A 13,669-nucleotide genomic window follows, 5' to 3' on the forward strand; every position below is an offset into this window, starting at 1 on the left:
ACAATAATGGAAACTTAAGGTCTAGACTAGATGGTGCGTCAAGAGAGGCCTTTATGAATAAAACCTATGAAGAATTCTATCAGGTTATTGAGGACATGGTTATGAACTCATATATGTGGCCAACATACATGCTCACATACAACCCAAGACCACCAGCGGTGAAAGCGGTACAAGAAGAGGATTTAGGATCAAATTGATAAAATGTGTAAATATTAGAGGGCTAGATTTATTATTAAACCAACAAAAAGTCCACATCAATTTTCCTTCATTTCTCCAACAGGAAGTGGCTAAATATTTTATTTCAAAAAATTTAGTGAATAAGTGAAAAAATAAATGACGAAAATAGAGCAAAAATAATAATTTAGTGAGATTTGAGTTTAAATAGGGAAATTTTTTTTGCCAAATTTGCAGTTTTGCACCATAACCTTAACAAACTAGTATTTGAATTTATCTTATTTGCTTATGACTGTACTTATTTTGGGCTCAGAACCCATCAACCCCTTTTAAACCCTCCCTTAAAACCCCCGTCTCAAAATCTTCGCTCTTTCAGATAACGGGGGCGAAATGGCAATTCTGACCTGGACACCACCATCTCCAGTGGCGGTTACCGCTTCATGGGACACCCAGCAAAGGCCATCTTACAACCCCAACGCTCCACGCAAGCTAAAACCCACCCCCAACCTTAAACCGTCACCGCCAATCACCCTCCCCACCCGCACCGACCCTTCGGTTTTCGATATCCTCAAGCGTCCCACTCAAGGTAATCCCTTCCTTGCCAATCTATTACCATTTTGTAGCTAAATATTGAGTTTTTATCTCATATCCCTAATTATAAATTGTAGAAGTAACGCCCGTAAAGGTAGATTTGGATGACACTTATTTGGGTTATGAGAGATGGTTACCCACCCCACCTAAAGTGGAGAAGCCTCGATCGGTTTTCAATGCTGCCACATTAGCCTATATTGGTGATTGCATTTACGAGGTTGTTTTATTGTAACCTTTTCAACTTGTTAGTCACTGGGCAAAAACCCATGAACATGTTTGTCATATCCTTTGTCAGAGTATAAGATGACAGTAACTTTAATTTTGAAGTTTGATTATGTCTTTGTGGGTTTCTTACATGTAATGTTTTTTCTTGTAATCTGCAGCTATATGCGCGTAGACATTTTCTGTACCCTCCTCTAAATATTGAAGAGTATAACGATCGTGTGACATCGGTAGTACGCTGTGAGGCGCAAGTATGAGTCTTTTTTAATGAATATTTAGTAATGTTGTGAAGACTACTTTGATTATTTGTGCATGTTAATAACCTTAAGTTCCTTTGATTCTTTTAGGATGCATTGCTACAGGAACTTCTTAATGTTAGTTTCTTATCGAACACTGAAAGGTTAGTAGTATGAGTGAGACATGGGTATGTTTAATTTTTTTTAAATGTTTTTTGCCATTTATATGAAGGATCCTTGGAGTCTTATTCTTGTATCCAAATTTGAATGTGTTGGACGTGGTATATTGAGAAAAATGAAGAACTAAAGCGACATAGTCTTTGTTTCTATGTATATGGATGCCCCATTACAATACTTAAAAATTTGGAATTTCTGACTTCAACATTTGAGTTGCAGTCAAGCTGTTAAATAACTAATAAATTTAGAACAACTGAAGACAAGAGAACTGCTCTAGTTATTCGAATATTGGTTAGAATAGATGGATTGATTGGTGTAGACATCAGATGTCGTTGGCTTAAAAAGAGAAAAGCTTGATAAGTTTTCTACTCAAGTCTATGGTGCTCCATTAGGACATAAGAAAGATGAATTTTTTCCCTATGTGTTTTAAATGGTGATAAGACCAGAAGGTGTGACATTTAAGGCACTTAAATATTCCATGATACATATAAATTTCTAATGTATTGTAATGGCAGGAGAAGTCTAGAAATAATAATAATAATAATAATAATAATAATAATAATAATTAGTATCTTTCAAAAAAATAACAATTAATAGTGGGGGCAATAACCAGTTGTTATGTTGCATAAGTAGAGGCATCAAGAAACAGCCATGGATTCTTGTCAGCACAGATATAGAGATTCAAAATCTTATGTTTGCACTTTCCACTGCGTTTTAACATGAGCATGCAAAACCTAAACCTCTCTTGAATATAATTAAAAAAATATTATTGTATTTGATCATTTTACTGCAGGGATGTTCTTCGATGGGGAAAGAACATTAATTCTGCTAAAACACGGACAAAAAAGCGTGCTGGTGTGGCAGTTTATAATAGAGCATCTTCACTCGAAACACTGGTCAGTATCCTAAGTTATTGTGTTTCCTTGGAAAAGTATTTGATTGATTTAGTTATCCTTGATTTTGGCAAGGGGATTTGCACTTAAATTCTTCTTTTGGAGGAAATTGTGGACCAATAGGCTATGGACCTATGGCTTGGTCTGAAGTATTTCATTTATTGTAAACAAGAAATTTGTCAGCTTTGAAATCTATTTATGACTTGCTAATACAAAAAAAAAAAAAAAAAATGGGGAGGCCATTCTGTTTTCTTCTTATAAAGGTTTTTTGGAATTTTAATTGTATTTGCACGTTAATCTTAGTCTTGTCAAGGTATCTGCATGCTAAAACAGGATAATGCCATGCATCATGGGTAGATCTAGAGATTTGACATAATTCCACCAGTCAGTTTATATGATCTTTATTAAAATAGTTTTTCACTTAAATGTATGCATCTATGAGATGTTTTTTTTTTGGGGGGGTGGGGGTGGGGGGATTGCTTACAGAGTAAATTTAGGGGAGAACCCACACATGGTAATTACCACGGTGGGACTTGAACCTTGGTGTTCATAGACCCAAGGTCTCAACCTTGCCAACACGGCCAAGGCATCATTGGCATGTAGCTATGATATTTCATTTAGTACCATAGAGTGTTTGATTCTCTAAAATTCATCTTAGGATTTACCATGTTGTATATGCATTGAGTTTTGCCATTGTAAGCCTTCCAAGATCATGTATGATATGGTATCTACTTGATACGTAACCAGTTTCTTGCTGTTTAATATTTGGATTTAACATGTTTAAAAGAAGTCATAAGTCGAAAATTCAAGAACCTTTTCTCTTGATTTAAGTTGTTAATCATGCAATTTTTCAGATTGGATATCTCTACCTTACAAATGTAAACCGTTTGGAAAAACTCATGGTAAGGCTTGGATTTTCCACTGGTGCATCTGCAGAGATGATACTGAAGGAAATAAATGGTAAGTTAAAAGTTAATCCATAGCTGCTTGTTATGTCTCAAATATGCATTCTTCTCTAGGTAGTTGACTTTTTTCCCCAAATGCTTATCCTTATGTTTTAGTTTTGGGAGGAAGGCTCATGCAACAAGCTTGCATGAATCACAGACACTAGGTTTCTATCTCTAGATAATGATGCAACTTGCAAATGTGGTGTAGAATTATTGGGAAGTTAAAACGGTAGTCATTTTCTGATCTAATTCATGATTGCTTGCTTGCCACTTTTTATATCCGGCCTCTTGTAACAAAATGACCCTTTTATTATAAAAGGAAAAAAAAAATGAATAAGAAACTCCTGCAATTTGACCAAGTATTTTTCTTCCAAGTTTCAGCCCAGTATTCGTTTATCTTTTCACTAATCACATACTACTTTTTCCTTTAAACAGGTGCAAAACCAGTGCAGTAGATAAAGATGGTGCTCAACACTTTTGTTCAGCACCAGCTGGCTCAACTGACATATATACATAGAGAGAGAGACAAGAGAATGGGTAGTGTATCATTTGTTTCCTTCTGGGTTTTAGCCCCTTAGGTTAAAGTTGAGGGTTCTTGTATAATCTTTAGACAAAGCATATTTGTAGGTTTTAGTATTGACATTTGCTTTTGTATCTATCAGTTGTTTGTATCAATTTAAAAAGTATATGTTTTTATATTTAAATTCAATTATAATAAGTATAATGTTAATATAAAAATATTTTTGAAATTGGTAAATAAATAGTGATTTGAGTTTATAAATAAAAGGGAAAAAAAGGTTGACTAGTGTGTGGAGAAGCATCTATGAAGCTGACAAGTGAGATCCTAAGTCAACTCTTTGTAGGATTCTTACACTTGTTATATTCATCAAACGGTTGATTGTTAAAGCTGAATTAATCATATATAGCTGCTTGAAACCTAGATTTATGAAAAATGCAAACAAGCATGCGATGAAATTCAAGAACCAGAAAAACGCCTTGCATCTGTAATCAATCATTTTTCATTAATAAATTTGAGGTAGAAAGATATGAAAATATTTTCTTTTGGTTTAAGGGTGAACCATTTTTGTAGTTTAGTCATAAAATGTATTTCATTCTTATGGATAGAATCAACCTCACAACCTAATCATTAACAAATAAAATGAGTAACCATTACACTATATATATAAAAATTATTATTTTTTCATATGAGTTAACTCATCTAAGCTTAAAATTTATTTTTTCATATTGGGGTTGCTCATCTAAGCTTTGAGTTCCTTTCAGCAAAAACTTTATTCAGTTTGATAATATATATTTACCTATTTATCAACTAATATATTTTGAGTTTGTTTTATGGTTTAAAATTGCATCTTTGTTCTCTTTTTAAAAACGACATATCCCTTACTTGGTACACCCTTCCCGTAATTCTACTACTAATTCCGCGTGATAGTTTAAGAATGAGTGCGGTTTTAGCATTCCCCATTATTTACAGCATTATTTTACAGTCACCGGGTCTGCCCAATCTAGCAATTGGGGGGCGGTGTGCTACGAGCTTTTGGGCGCTATTTCGGAGAAAATGGAGGGAGGTAAGATCGAGATGGGCTGTTTACGTGACACATTCCCTGATCCGGATGAAGATTCAACCGAAATTGAAAGAATCCAATATGCTCGGGCATACATTCTTCAATTAATTGGAGGTTATCTGATGCCCGACACGTCACGGAGCCGCGTACATCTAAGATGGCTACTGAAACTCGTTGATTTTAGAGCAGCCGGTGAATTGAGTTGGGGGTCTGCCGTCTTGGCAACGTTATATTGGGAGATGTGCGGGGCGACGCGACCGAGGAGAGCAAACATCGGAGTTGCCTGTTACTATTGCAGTCATGGGCGCGGTTTCGCTTTCCATTTCTACGTCCTCGAGTGAACCACCCATATACATTCCCACTCATAACGAGGTAAATTTTATATTAGATTTTACAATTATTATGTAGATTTTTAAAAATAAAAGTATGCTAAAAATTTATTTAATTAGGTGGAACCATCCGGCAAGTCATGCTCGATTACCTACCGAACTTGAAGATATACAGCTTCTATTGGACTAACGGTCGGAAGCACAAGTAAGTATTAAATAAAATAGATATTTCCATACATTCGCTAGTCGATTGGAATTTAGTATTTAGTATTATGTATATAACTAATATTTCTATCATGTTCATATAGTTTCAATAGACACCATACGAGGATTTGGCAATTCGGGCAGTAATTTTGAAAGAGTTCTTACAAAATCCTCACGCTTGGCACGTGAAAGTCGTGTTGATCAACTATGCAACCGTGGAGCCGCACCAGTCAGACAGAGTGCTAAGACAGTTTGGATTTAGACAACCGATTTCCATAGATCCTGAGGTGTTCGACGATCAACACAAAGTCGACCTTCGGCAATTGAATATGGATTGGCCGAGATACTGGTCCGGGTACATAGAAATGTGGGAAGATCGCGTATGAAAATATACCTACTCCGGAACCAATCATCGTTCCGAAGTTAGCGTGCGTTCCAGAATACATGCCGTGGTTTAGGATCCATGGCAAGCCGTATTTACTGACGCCAGATGAGAGGCAGCGGCAATTACGTGTCGGAAGGGAAAGGCGTGGGCCTCTAAATCCAAGACGACAACACGACAAAGGCAACCCCTCAACAAGGCCCAGACATTCACCCGACTCATCATCAGCGGCCATGCAATCACCAAGCCCAACGAAAGCACCGACACAGTCACCCGACGCAGCAGTTCAGTCGATGATACCCACGCAACCGCCTTTTCAAATGATGCCAGGTGCGTTTCCTAGCCTTTATATGTATTCTTTTTCGAGTACTATGGCAGGTTGGAGCCAAATGCCCGGTTCAGCTCCGTTTCCTGTTATGGCAGGTTGTATCTATCAGTTGTTTGTATCAATTTAAAAAGTATATATTTTTATATTTAAATTCAATTATAATAAGTATAATGTTAATATAAAAATATTTTTTAAATTGGGAAATAAATAGTGATTTGAGTTTATAAATAAAAGGGAAAAAAAGGTTTACTAGTGTGTGGAGAAACATCTATGAAGCTCACAAATGAGATACTAAGTCAACTCTTTGTAGGATTCTTACACTTGTTATATTCATCAAACCGTTGATTGTTAAAGCTGAATTAATCATATATTGCTGCCTGAAATCTAGATTTATGAAAAATACAAACAAGCATGCGATGAAATTCAAGAACCAGAATCTGTAATCAATCATTTTTCATTAATAAATTTGAGGTAGAAAGATCTGAGAATATTTTCTTTTGGTTTAAGTGTGAATCATTTTTCTAATCTAGTCATAAAATGTATTTTATTCTCATGGATAGAATCAACTTCATAACCTAATGATTAATGGATAAAATATATCTCATGATTGATATAAAAATTATTATTTTTTCATATGAGTTAACTCAAAAAAGTAAATATTTTTGTTATTTTCTTTCCTATTTATCTTATTATGCTTAAAATTTACTTTTTCATATTGGGGTTACTCATCTAAGCTTTGAGTTCCTTTCAGCAAAAACTTTATTCAGTTTAATAATATATATTTACCTATTTATCAACTAATATATTTTAAGTTTTTTTACTGTTTAAAATTGCATCTTCGTTCTCTTTTTAAAAACGACCTATCCCTTACTCGGTACACCCTTCCCGCAATTCTACTACTAATTCTGCGTGATAGTTTAAGAATGACTGCGGTTTTAGCATTCCCCATTATTTACAGCCGCCGCCGGAGCCCGCGTTTGAAACATTCTCATCACCAAAATTTCATCGGCAAAAACTGAAAATGTCAACCCCATCAATCTCCTCGGTCAAACCTGGAAACATTTCCCTATAAATAACAGCTCCCAATCCATTCTCCTCAACTTCAAACAAATAAGCTAACTCGTGCAAATTACAATGTCTTCTTCCATTGTTTATCTATTAAGCCTTGCTTTCCTTCTCCAAACAGCTTTCGGAGCTGACCCTCTCTTCCATGTTTGTTCCAATTCTGGGAATTTCTCCGCCTACAATGATCCTTATGAAGCCAACTTAAATGTGCTCACTGGCTACCTCTCCATTCAAGCTCCTCCTTCAGGATTCGGCCTCGGTTCCATAGGTCAAAACCCCAACCAAGCTTATGGCCTCGCACTTTGTAGGGGCGATGTGTCGACCCCGGACTGTAAAACCTGTGTTGTGGAAGCAGGCAGTGAAATACGGAAACGCTGCCCTTACGACAAAGGTGCAATCATTTGGTACGATAACTGTCTTTTCAAGTACTCAAACATGGAGTTCTTTGGCCATGTTGATAACCAAAACAAGTTGTACATGTGGAACTTGAACAACGTGAGTGAACCCCAGTCGTTCAATGCGAAGACCAAGGAACTGCTGAGCGAGTTGGCTACCCAAGCTTATTCAAATCCCAAAATGTATGCTGCTGGAGAGATGGAACTGTACGGATCGAAGAAACTTTACGGGTTGACTCAGTGCACCAGGGACCTTTCCAGCACTGAGTGTAAGAAGTGCCTTGATGGCATAATCGGGGAGCTCCCGAGCTGCTGCGATGGCAAAGAAGGAGGAAGAGTGGTTGGTGGGAGTTGTAACTTTAGATATGAAATTTACCCTTTCCTTAATGCTTAATTAAACCTTCCTGAAACGAAACTATGCCCATCTATAAATAATGTTACTTGTATGTTGGTCAGGAAATATATTGTATTCTGTCATTGCTGAATAAATAAAAATGTATGTTTTTTAAATTATAATTTCTTAAATTTATAAATAATGTTACTTTTTCCATGCAATGGCAACAATTATAATCGGTATAACTTAATTACCACTTTTTTTTACTTATGTTTTACCTTGGATTTATATTTTGTAACCCATCTAACATTTTACAATAATTTTATTTATAGATTAAAGAAATCTGATTTGAGAACCATATCGTAACACATGTGGAGGAATATGATTCAATTTTTAAGCTCTAATGAATAAACACTTGCAAGACATTTCCGGAAAAAAAAATATTAGTGAGAATTTTTGGTTTTTTTTTTTATATTCACTCATTATTTTTTGTACTTCTTCAAAAGTTTTGGTAATTTCTCATATTTTTTTTAAACTTTCCCAAAATTTTTAGTACTCCCTCATGTTTTTCTATATTCCCTCATGATCTCGTATTTTTTTGATAATCCCTCCCTCATGTTTTTTTTATACTTTTCTCATAATTTTTGGTAATCCCTAATATTTGTTGGTATTTCTTCAAAAATTTTGGTATTTTCTTTTTTAGTATTCCCTCATTCTTTCATACTCTCAAAATTCTTACTCTGATTTAAAAATTAAGATTTAGCATGAGAGATATATTTTTGGAGTCATAAAAGTATTATTTTTGCATAGTAATAAATTTTATTGTGATTTTGTTTGCGAACCAAGATTTGGTAATATTTAAATTATTAATTTTGCTTGAATATATTTATAATTTTTTTTAAATGACCTAAGGAAATAATATTCAATATTTTTTATTTTTTAATTAAAAATCATCACATGTCACAAATAATTGGTTAACAAATTTTTTTATTAAATGGATGGGATAATTTAGATAACATAGTATAATTTAAATATCACTTCAATTAATGAAGTATAGTTTAAACATCACTTATGACAAAAATTTAAGTACCAAATTAAAAATATATATAATTTAGATAAATTTTATGGTTTAAATAAATTTTTTAAACAATGTAAATATTTCAATATGTATATCCAGAGGCGAATCTAGGGGGCTGCCAGGGGCCATCCTCCCTAAAATGGAAAATTACTATCTAGGCCTTTTAAAATTTTTTAAAAATTTAAATTAATAAAGGTAAAATTACACTTTGTCCCTCTAAATTTATAAAAGTTTGATTTAATCCTTTAAAAGTTATAAATATATAGACTATTAAAAATTAAAATTTTATTTGACTCCTAAAATTTTTTCTCTGTATATCAAAATAAAATCTAAAATACAAGTTACAACAGCTTAAAACAAGAGAATAAAAAACAGATTCATTAACTCTTATGAAGATTAAATAGTGGTTCCTACAATATATTCTTAGAGAGGAAAACAAAAATAGCCAAAATGACTTTGAATAGAACTATAGGTTTGGTATTATTTGAAGCTACATGTCTTAAGTATGTAATAATTTTGTTTCCTTAAAAAAAAAAGCGGTGGCACACAAGGAGCAAGGCAAACATTTGTCCACGCGCAAGTTTTCTATTTGACGCATACTAAAGCTTTATTATAAATTCTTTGACATAATAATTTATTTCACCCTTTAATTTTATAAAAGGATTATTTTAATTTTTTTGTCTTTTTAATTTTTAATTTTGTGTAATTATCTCAAAATAGGTAGAGCAAAAATAATGTTTGTTAATTTTACTAGTATGACATACACGTGAATTGCTATGTAGATGATATGTTGACATTTAATTATTTTTTTAAATTTTAAAAAAAAATTATAAAAATTATTTTTAGAAATTAAAAATTATTAAAAAATATAAAAATATAATTTTTTAAATTTAATTAAATGCTTACATGTCATCCACGTGGTAATTCATGTGTATGTCATATCAGGAAATTTAATAATTGTTAAATTTTCTATCCATTTTAGATGATTTGACAAAAAAAAAGTTTAATAACTAAAAGAGATGAAAAATTAAATGAATGACTAAAATGAATTTTATTTGTAAATTTGAAGGGCTAAAAAGTCATTAGAGCTATTCTTTTTTGGTAAATACTAATACCATTATCACCATACTTGGTATTATACATGTTATAGAGGTTGGGTTGTTGTGTAGATCTAGTCTTGACAAGAGTGTAAACCCACCATTTAATTATTTAAAAAAGTTATATATATTTTATTATAAAAGTAACAATGTAAATATAAAAAAAAAATAGTGATTTGAGTTGATGGAGACAAGCAGAGAAAAGAGATTGATGATACAATGTCAAATTGCTGAATTAACCATATGGCTAGCTGGTTGAAATGTAGATTTATGAAAAATACAAACATAAATAAATAAATAAAATGATCTATTCCCTTGTGAATTAAAATGTAAAAGTAAACCCTAAATAATCTTATAAAACATGCAATGCTTTACTTCTTCCATTTTGAATATATTTCTTTACATGTTGCTTTATTCATGATTTTTTTTATATTCAGGATTTATAATATCATCCTCTCTTCTAAAATTTCAACTTTCCACATTTCTACCCCATTATTTACAGCATTATTTTACTGCCGCCGCCGGAGCCTGTGTTTGAAAAATTCTCATCACCAAAACCTGAAAATGTCAACCCCATCAATCTCCTCGGTCAAACCCTGGAAACATTTCCCTATAAATAACACTTTCCATTCTCCTCAACTTCAAACAAATAAGCTAATTTGCAAATTACAATGTCTTCTTCCATTGTTTATCTATTAAGCCTTGCTTTCCTTCTCCAAACAGCTTTCGGAGCTGATCCTCTCTTCCATATTTGTTCCAACTCTGGGAATTTCTCCGCCTACAATGATCCTTATGAAGCCAACTTAAATGTGCTCACTGGCTACCTCTCCATTCAAGCTCCTCCTTCAGGATTCGGCCTCGGTTCCATAGGTCAAAACCCCAACCAAGCTTATGGCCTTGCACTTTGTAGAGGCGATGTGTCGACCCCGGACTGTAAAACCTGTGTTGTGGAAGCAGGCAGTGAAATACGGAAACGCTGCCCTTACGACAAAGGTGCAATCATTTGGTACGATAACTGTCTTTTCAAGTACTCAAACATGGAGTTCTTTGGCCATGTTGATAACCAAAACAAGTTGTACATGTGGAACTTGAACAACGTGAGTGAACCCCAGTCGTTCAATGCGAAGACCAAGGAACTGCTGAGCGAGTTGGCTACCCAAGCTTATTCAAATCCCAAAATGTATGCTGCTGGAGAGATGGAACTGTACGGATCGAAGAAACTTTACGGGTTGACTCAGTGCACCAGGGACCTTTCTAGCACTGAGTGTAAGAAATGTCTTGACGACATAATCGGCGAGCTTCCGAGCTGTTGTGACGGGAAAGGAGGAGGAAGAATAGTTGGTGGGAGTTGTAACTTTAGATATGAAATATACCCTTTTGCCAATGCTTAATTAAACATTCCCGAAACAGAAGTATGCGCATGAATAGTGTATGTTGGTATGCAAATATATTGTAATCATTTCTCTGTAATTGCTGAATAAATAAAAATTATGATTATTAAAAAAAATCATGTTTTTTTGTTTTCAATTTTCTTATTTTATGAATTATTTTAAATTACAATCCTTTCAATCAAATCAATTATTATAAACATTACTTAATAACTAAGCACAAAATTTTTTACATTTACCTACTTAAAAGTTGCCTTTCAACTTTAATCTTATCACTTATTTAAAGCAGAATTAAAATGTGAATTTTATTTATTGAAATAAGTATATAAATTTTAGATAAAATTTTCTTTTGGGATCGATCCGTATAAACAACAAATTTTATGTGGAAAGCTCTTCCAGAGAGGATAAAAATCACATGCAAAAAAAAACTTTGATTTTTCACTAAATGAGTAAACAAATGAGAGTACAATATGAAGAAAATAAACTTAAATGTACTAAACGTACAAGCTCGAGCACCGAAAATAAAACCCTAACTTTCATAGAGTTCTCTAAAAAAGGATGCAAAATCCTCTCCATAATTACCACCAAAAACTCTCTCAAACTCATATATAACTACATCTTGTTACCCTCAAAGAAAAACCATTGTTGATTGGTATGTCTAAATTAGGGTAACAAAAGCCCTTTAAATAGGCTCAATACTAAAGGCTAAAACGACTAAAATAACTCTGAAGTAATCAGAGTTCAACATGTTCCCACTGACTTTGGTAAAACAATGCGTGATAACTATCGCTACCTGAAGCCTTTAAAGGGGCCATATCAAATAATGCAACCTTAATTCCCTCACTAGAAACAGGGTTTGCTTAAGAGTTGAATTTCTTCCTCATTAAGATGCGGGAAAGCACTCGGAAGTAAGTCTCTTATTGGCCCCGGGTGCTCTCTGTATAACTTCATATAGAACTTGACCGCATCAAATTTCAATTTTTCTTCATCAAAAATCCATTCTCCAATATTATTTTTAAGAGCGCCAATTTGATTCTGTTTTCTCCTTCACAAAGTACGCACATGAAAAAAATTGTGTTGCGGTTTGCTAAGGACAACCAATCGCATCTTGCCTTTTGACGCCATAATAGTTCTTCATGATACAATATATTTTCCAACTTATCCCTAACCTCCATTTTAACTTGGTTAAGGTAGACTGAATTTGCACAACCCAAAACTTTTTGGATATTATTAAGTTTCCCAATCAACTATCTTTTATGGGAAAAAATGTGACCCTATACTTTTTTATTCCAGAGTCTAACCTGATTCGTAAAGTCAGAGTGGGTCTTCGACATGCTTCTAGGAACATTCCAATTATGTTTGACAAAATCAGAAAAAATTGGATGTTAGAACCCAACATACATGAGGGATAGGATTGAAAATCCAACTAAATTAATTTTCAATTTGGGTTTTAAATGCAGACAAAATATTGTTGATGCAACCGTTAATAACCCCCGAAGCACTATCAGTATCCTATTGTAGATTTTGTAATATTTTTGTGTACAAAATATTACTTTATGTTTATCTTTTACTGTTTCATAAGGATATTGATATTTTGTAAAGCATATAGGGAACTCATTTCAAATTCAATAATTTGACTCAAATACATATGTTATACATCTACAACCTTTTATAATAAAATCACCTATACCAACCAACATTATTTAGTTCTTAAATTTTTATAAATAAATCCTTGCAAGAGATACGTAATCTTTTTTTTATTAGTGGAACTCTCGGCTCAATTCTCTGTGTGAATCTTTTCGCTTTCAACCCTCATTCTTTATATGTATAATCCAGATGAAGTTCTGACTATTTATCAGAGGAAAAAAAACGAATGGATCTTGTAGAATTCTTAAGAAATTTTTCGATTTCTTCTGGAAGCAGATGATCATTCATCCACTTCTCACGTTCCGTGAATAGTCGGGATATTGAGGAATATCCAGAAAGACATTTAGGGGATCAGTCTGATTCTATCTCTGTTTATCCCGTTTGAAGAAAGGAAGGATCCTAAAAAATCGACTAAGAATAAATTTTGAAAATTTGTAATTAATTTTCTTAATTTTAAAATTGTAAATATTTCAATATATATGTCAAGATAAAATTTGAAGTACAGCAACGGTTTTTAAAATCAATCTAATGATTAAATTAATCAAGTCATCGATATATTATACAATTTAATTAAATAAATATTAAAAATAAACAATTGAATC

The 13,669-nt window shown here is 33.2% G+C and overlaps 3 protein-coding genes across 3 annotated transcripts; all 3 read left to right on the top strand.

Annotated features, from left to right (window-relative positions):
• Positions 1–320: 320 nt before the first annotated feature.
• LOC107916366 (uncharacterized) lies at positions 321–3,938 on the top strand. The gene is made up of 7 exons (XM_016845632.2): positions 321–760; positions 843–982; positions 1,149–1,238; positions 1,335–1,387; positions 2,194–2,296; positions 3,148–3,253; positions 3,676–3,938. Exons 1-7 carry the CDS (start codon positions 565–567, stop codon positions 3,693–3,695), a joined length of 708 nt encoding a protein of 235 aa, XP_016701121.1. The 5' UTR covers positions 321–564; the 3' UTR covers positions 3,696–3,938.
• Positions 3,939–7,033: 3,095 nt separating this feature from the next.
• LOC107915997 (cysteine-rich repeat secretory protein 38) lies at positions 7,034–7,983 on the top strand. The gene has a single exon (XM_016845166.2). It carries the CDS (start codon positions 7,198–7,200, stop codon positions 7,915–7,917), a length of 720 nt encoding a protein of 239 aa, XP_016700655.1. The 5' UTR covers positions 7,034–7,197; the 3' UTR covers positions 7,918–7,983.
• Positions 7,984–10,677: 2,694 nt separating this feature from the next.
• LOC107915987 (cysteine-rich repeat secretory protein 38) lies at positions 10,678–11,509 on the top strand. Its single transcript, XM_016845156.2, has one exon. The coding sequence runs from the start codon at positions 10,704–10,706 to the stop codon at positions 11,421–11,423; it is 720 nt and encodes a 239-aa protein (XP_016700645.2). The 5' UTR covers positions 10,678–10,703; the 3' UTR covers positions 11,424–11,509.
• Positions 11,510–13,669: the final 2,160 nt, after the last annotated feature.

The sequence above is a fragment of the Gossypium hirsutum genome, chromosome D10 (genome assembly GCF_007990345.1).
Source record: "Gossypium hirsutum isolate 1008001.06 chromosome D10, Gossypium_hirsutum_v2.1, whole genome shotgun sequence".
NCBI lineage: Eukaryota > Viridiplantae > Streptophyta > Magnoliopsida > Malvales > Malvaceae > Gossypium > Gossypium hirsutum.

Coding starts and splice junctions, on each gene's coding strand:
- LOC107916366 (XM_016845632.2), top strand. CDS start 565: ATGGCAATTCTGACCTGGACACCACCATCTCCAGTGGCGGTTACCGCT. Junction 1,239..1,334: donor TAGTACGCTGTGAGGCGCAA/GTATGAGTCTTT, acceptor TGATTCTTTTAG/GATGCATTGCTACAGGAACT. Junction 3,254..3,675: donor GATACTGAAGGAAATAAATG/GTAAGTTAAAAG, acceptor TCCTTTAAACAG/GTGCAAAACCAGTGCAGTAG.
- LOC107915997 (XM_016845166.2), top strand. CDS start 7,198: ATGTCTTCTTCCATTGTTTATCTATTAAGCCTTGCTTTCCTTCTCCAA.
- LOC107915987 (XM_016845156.2), top strand. CDS start 10,704: ATGTCTTCTTCCATTGTTTATCTATTAAGCCTTGCTTTCCTTCTCCAA.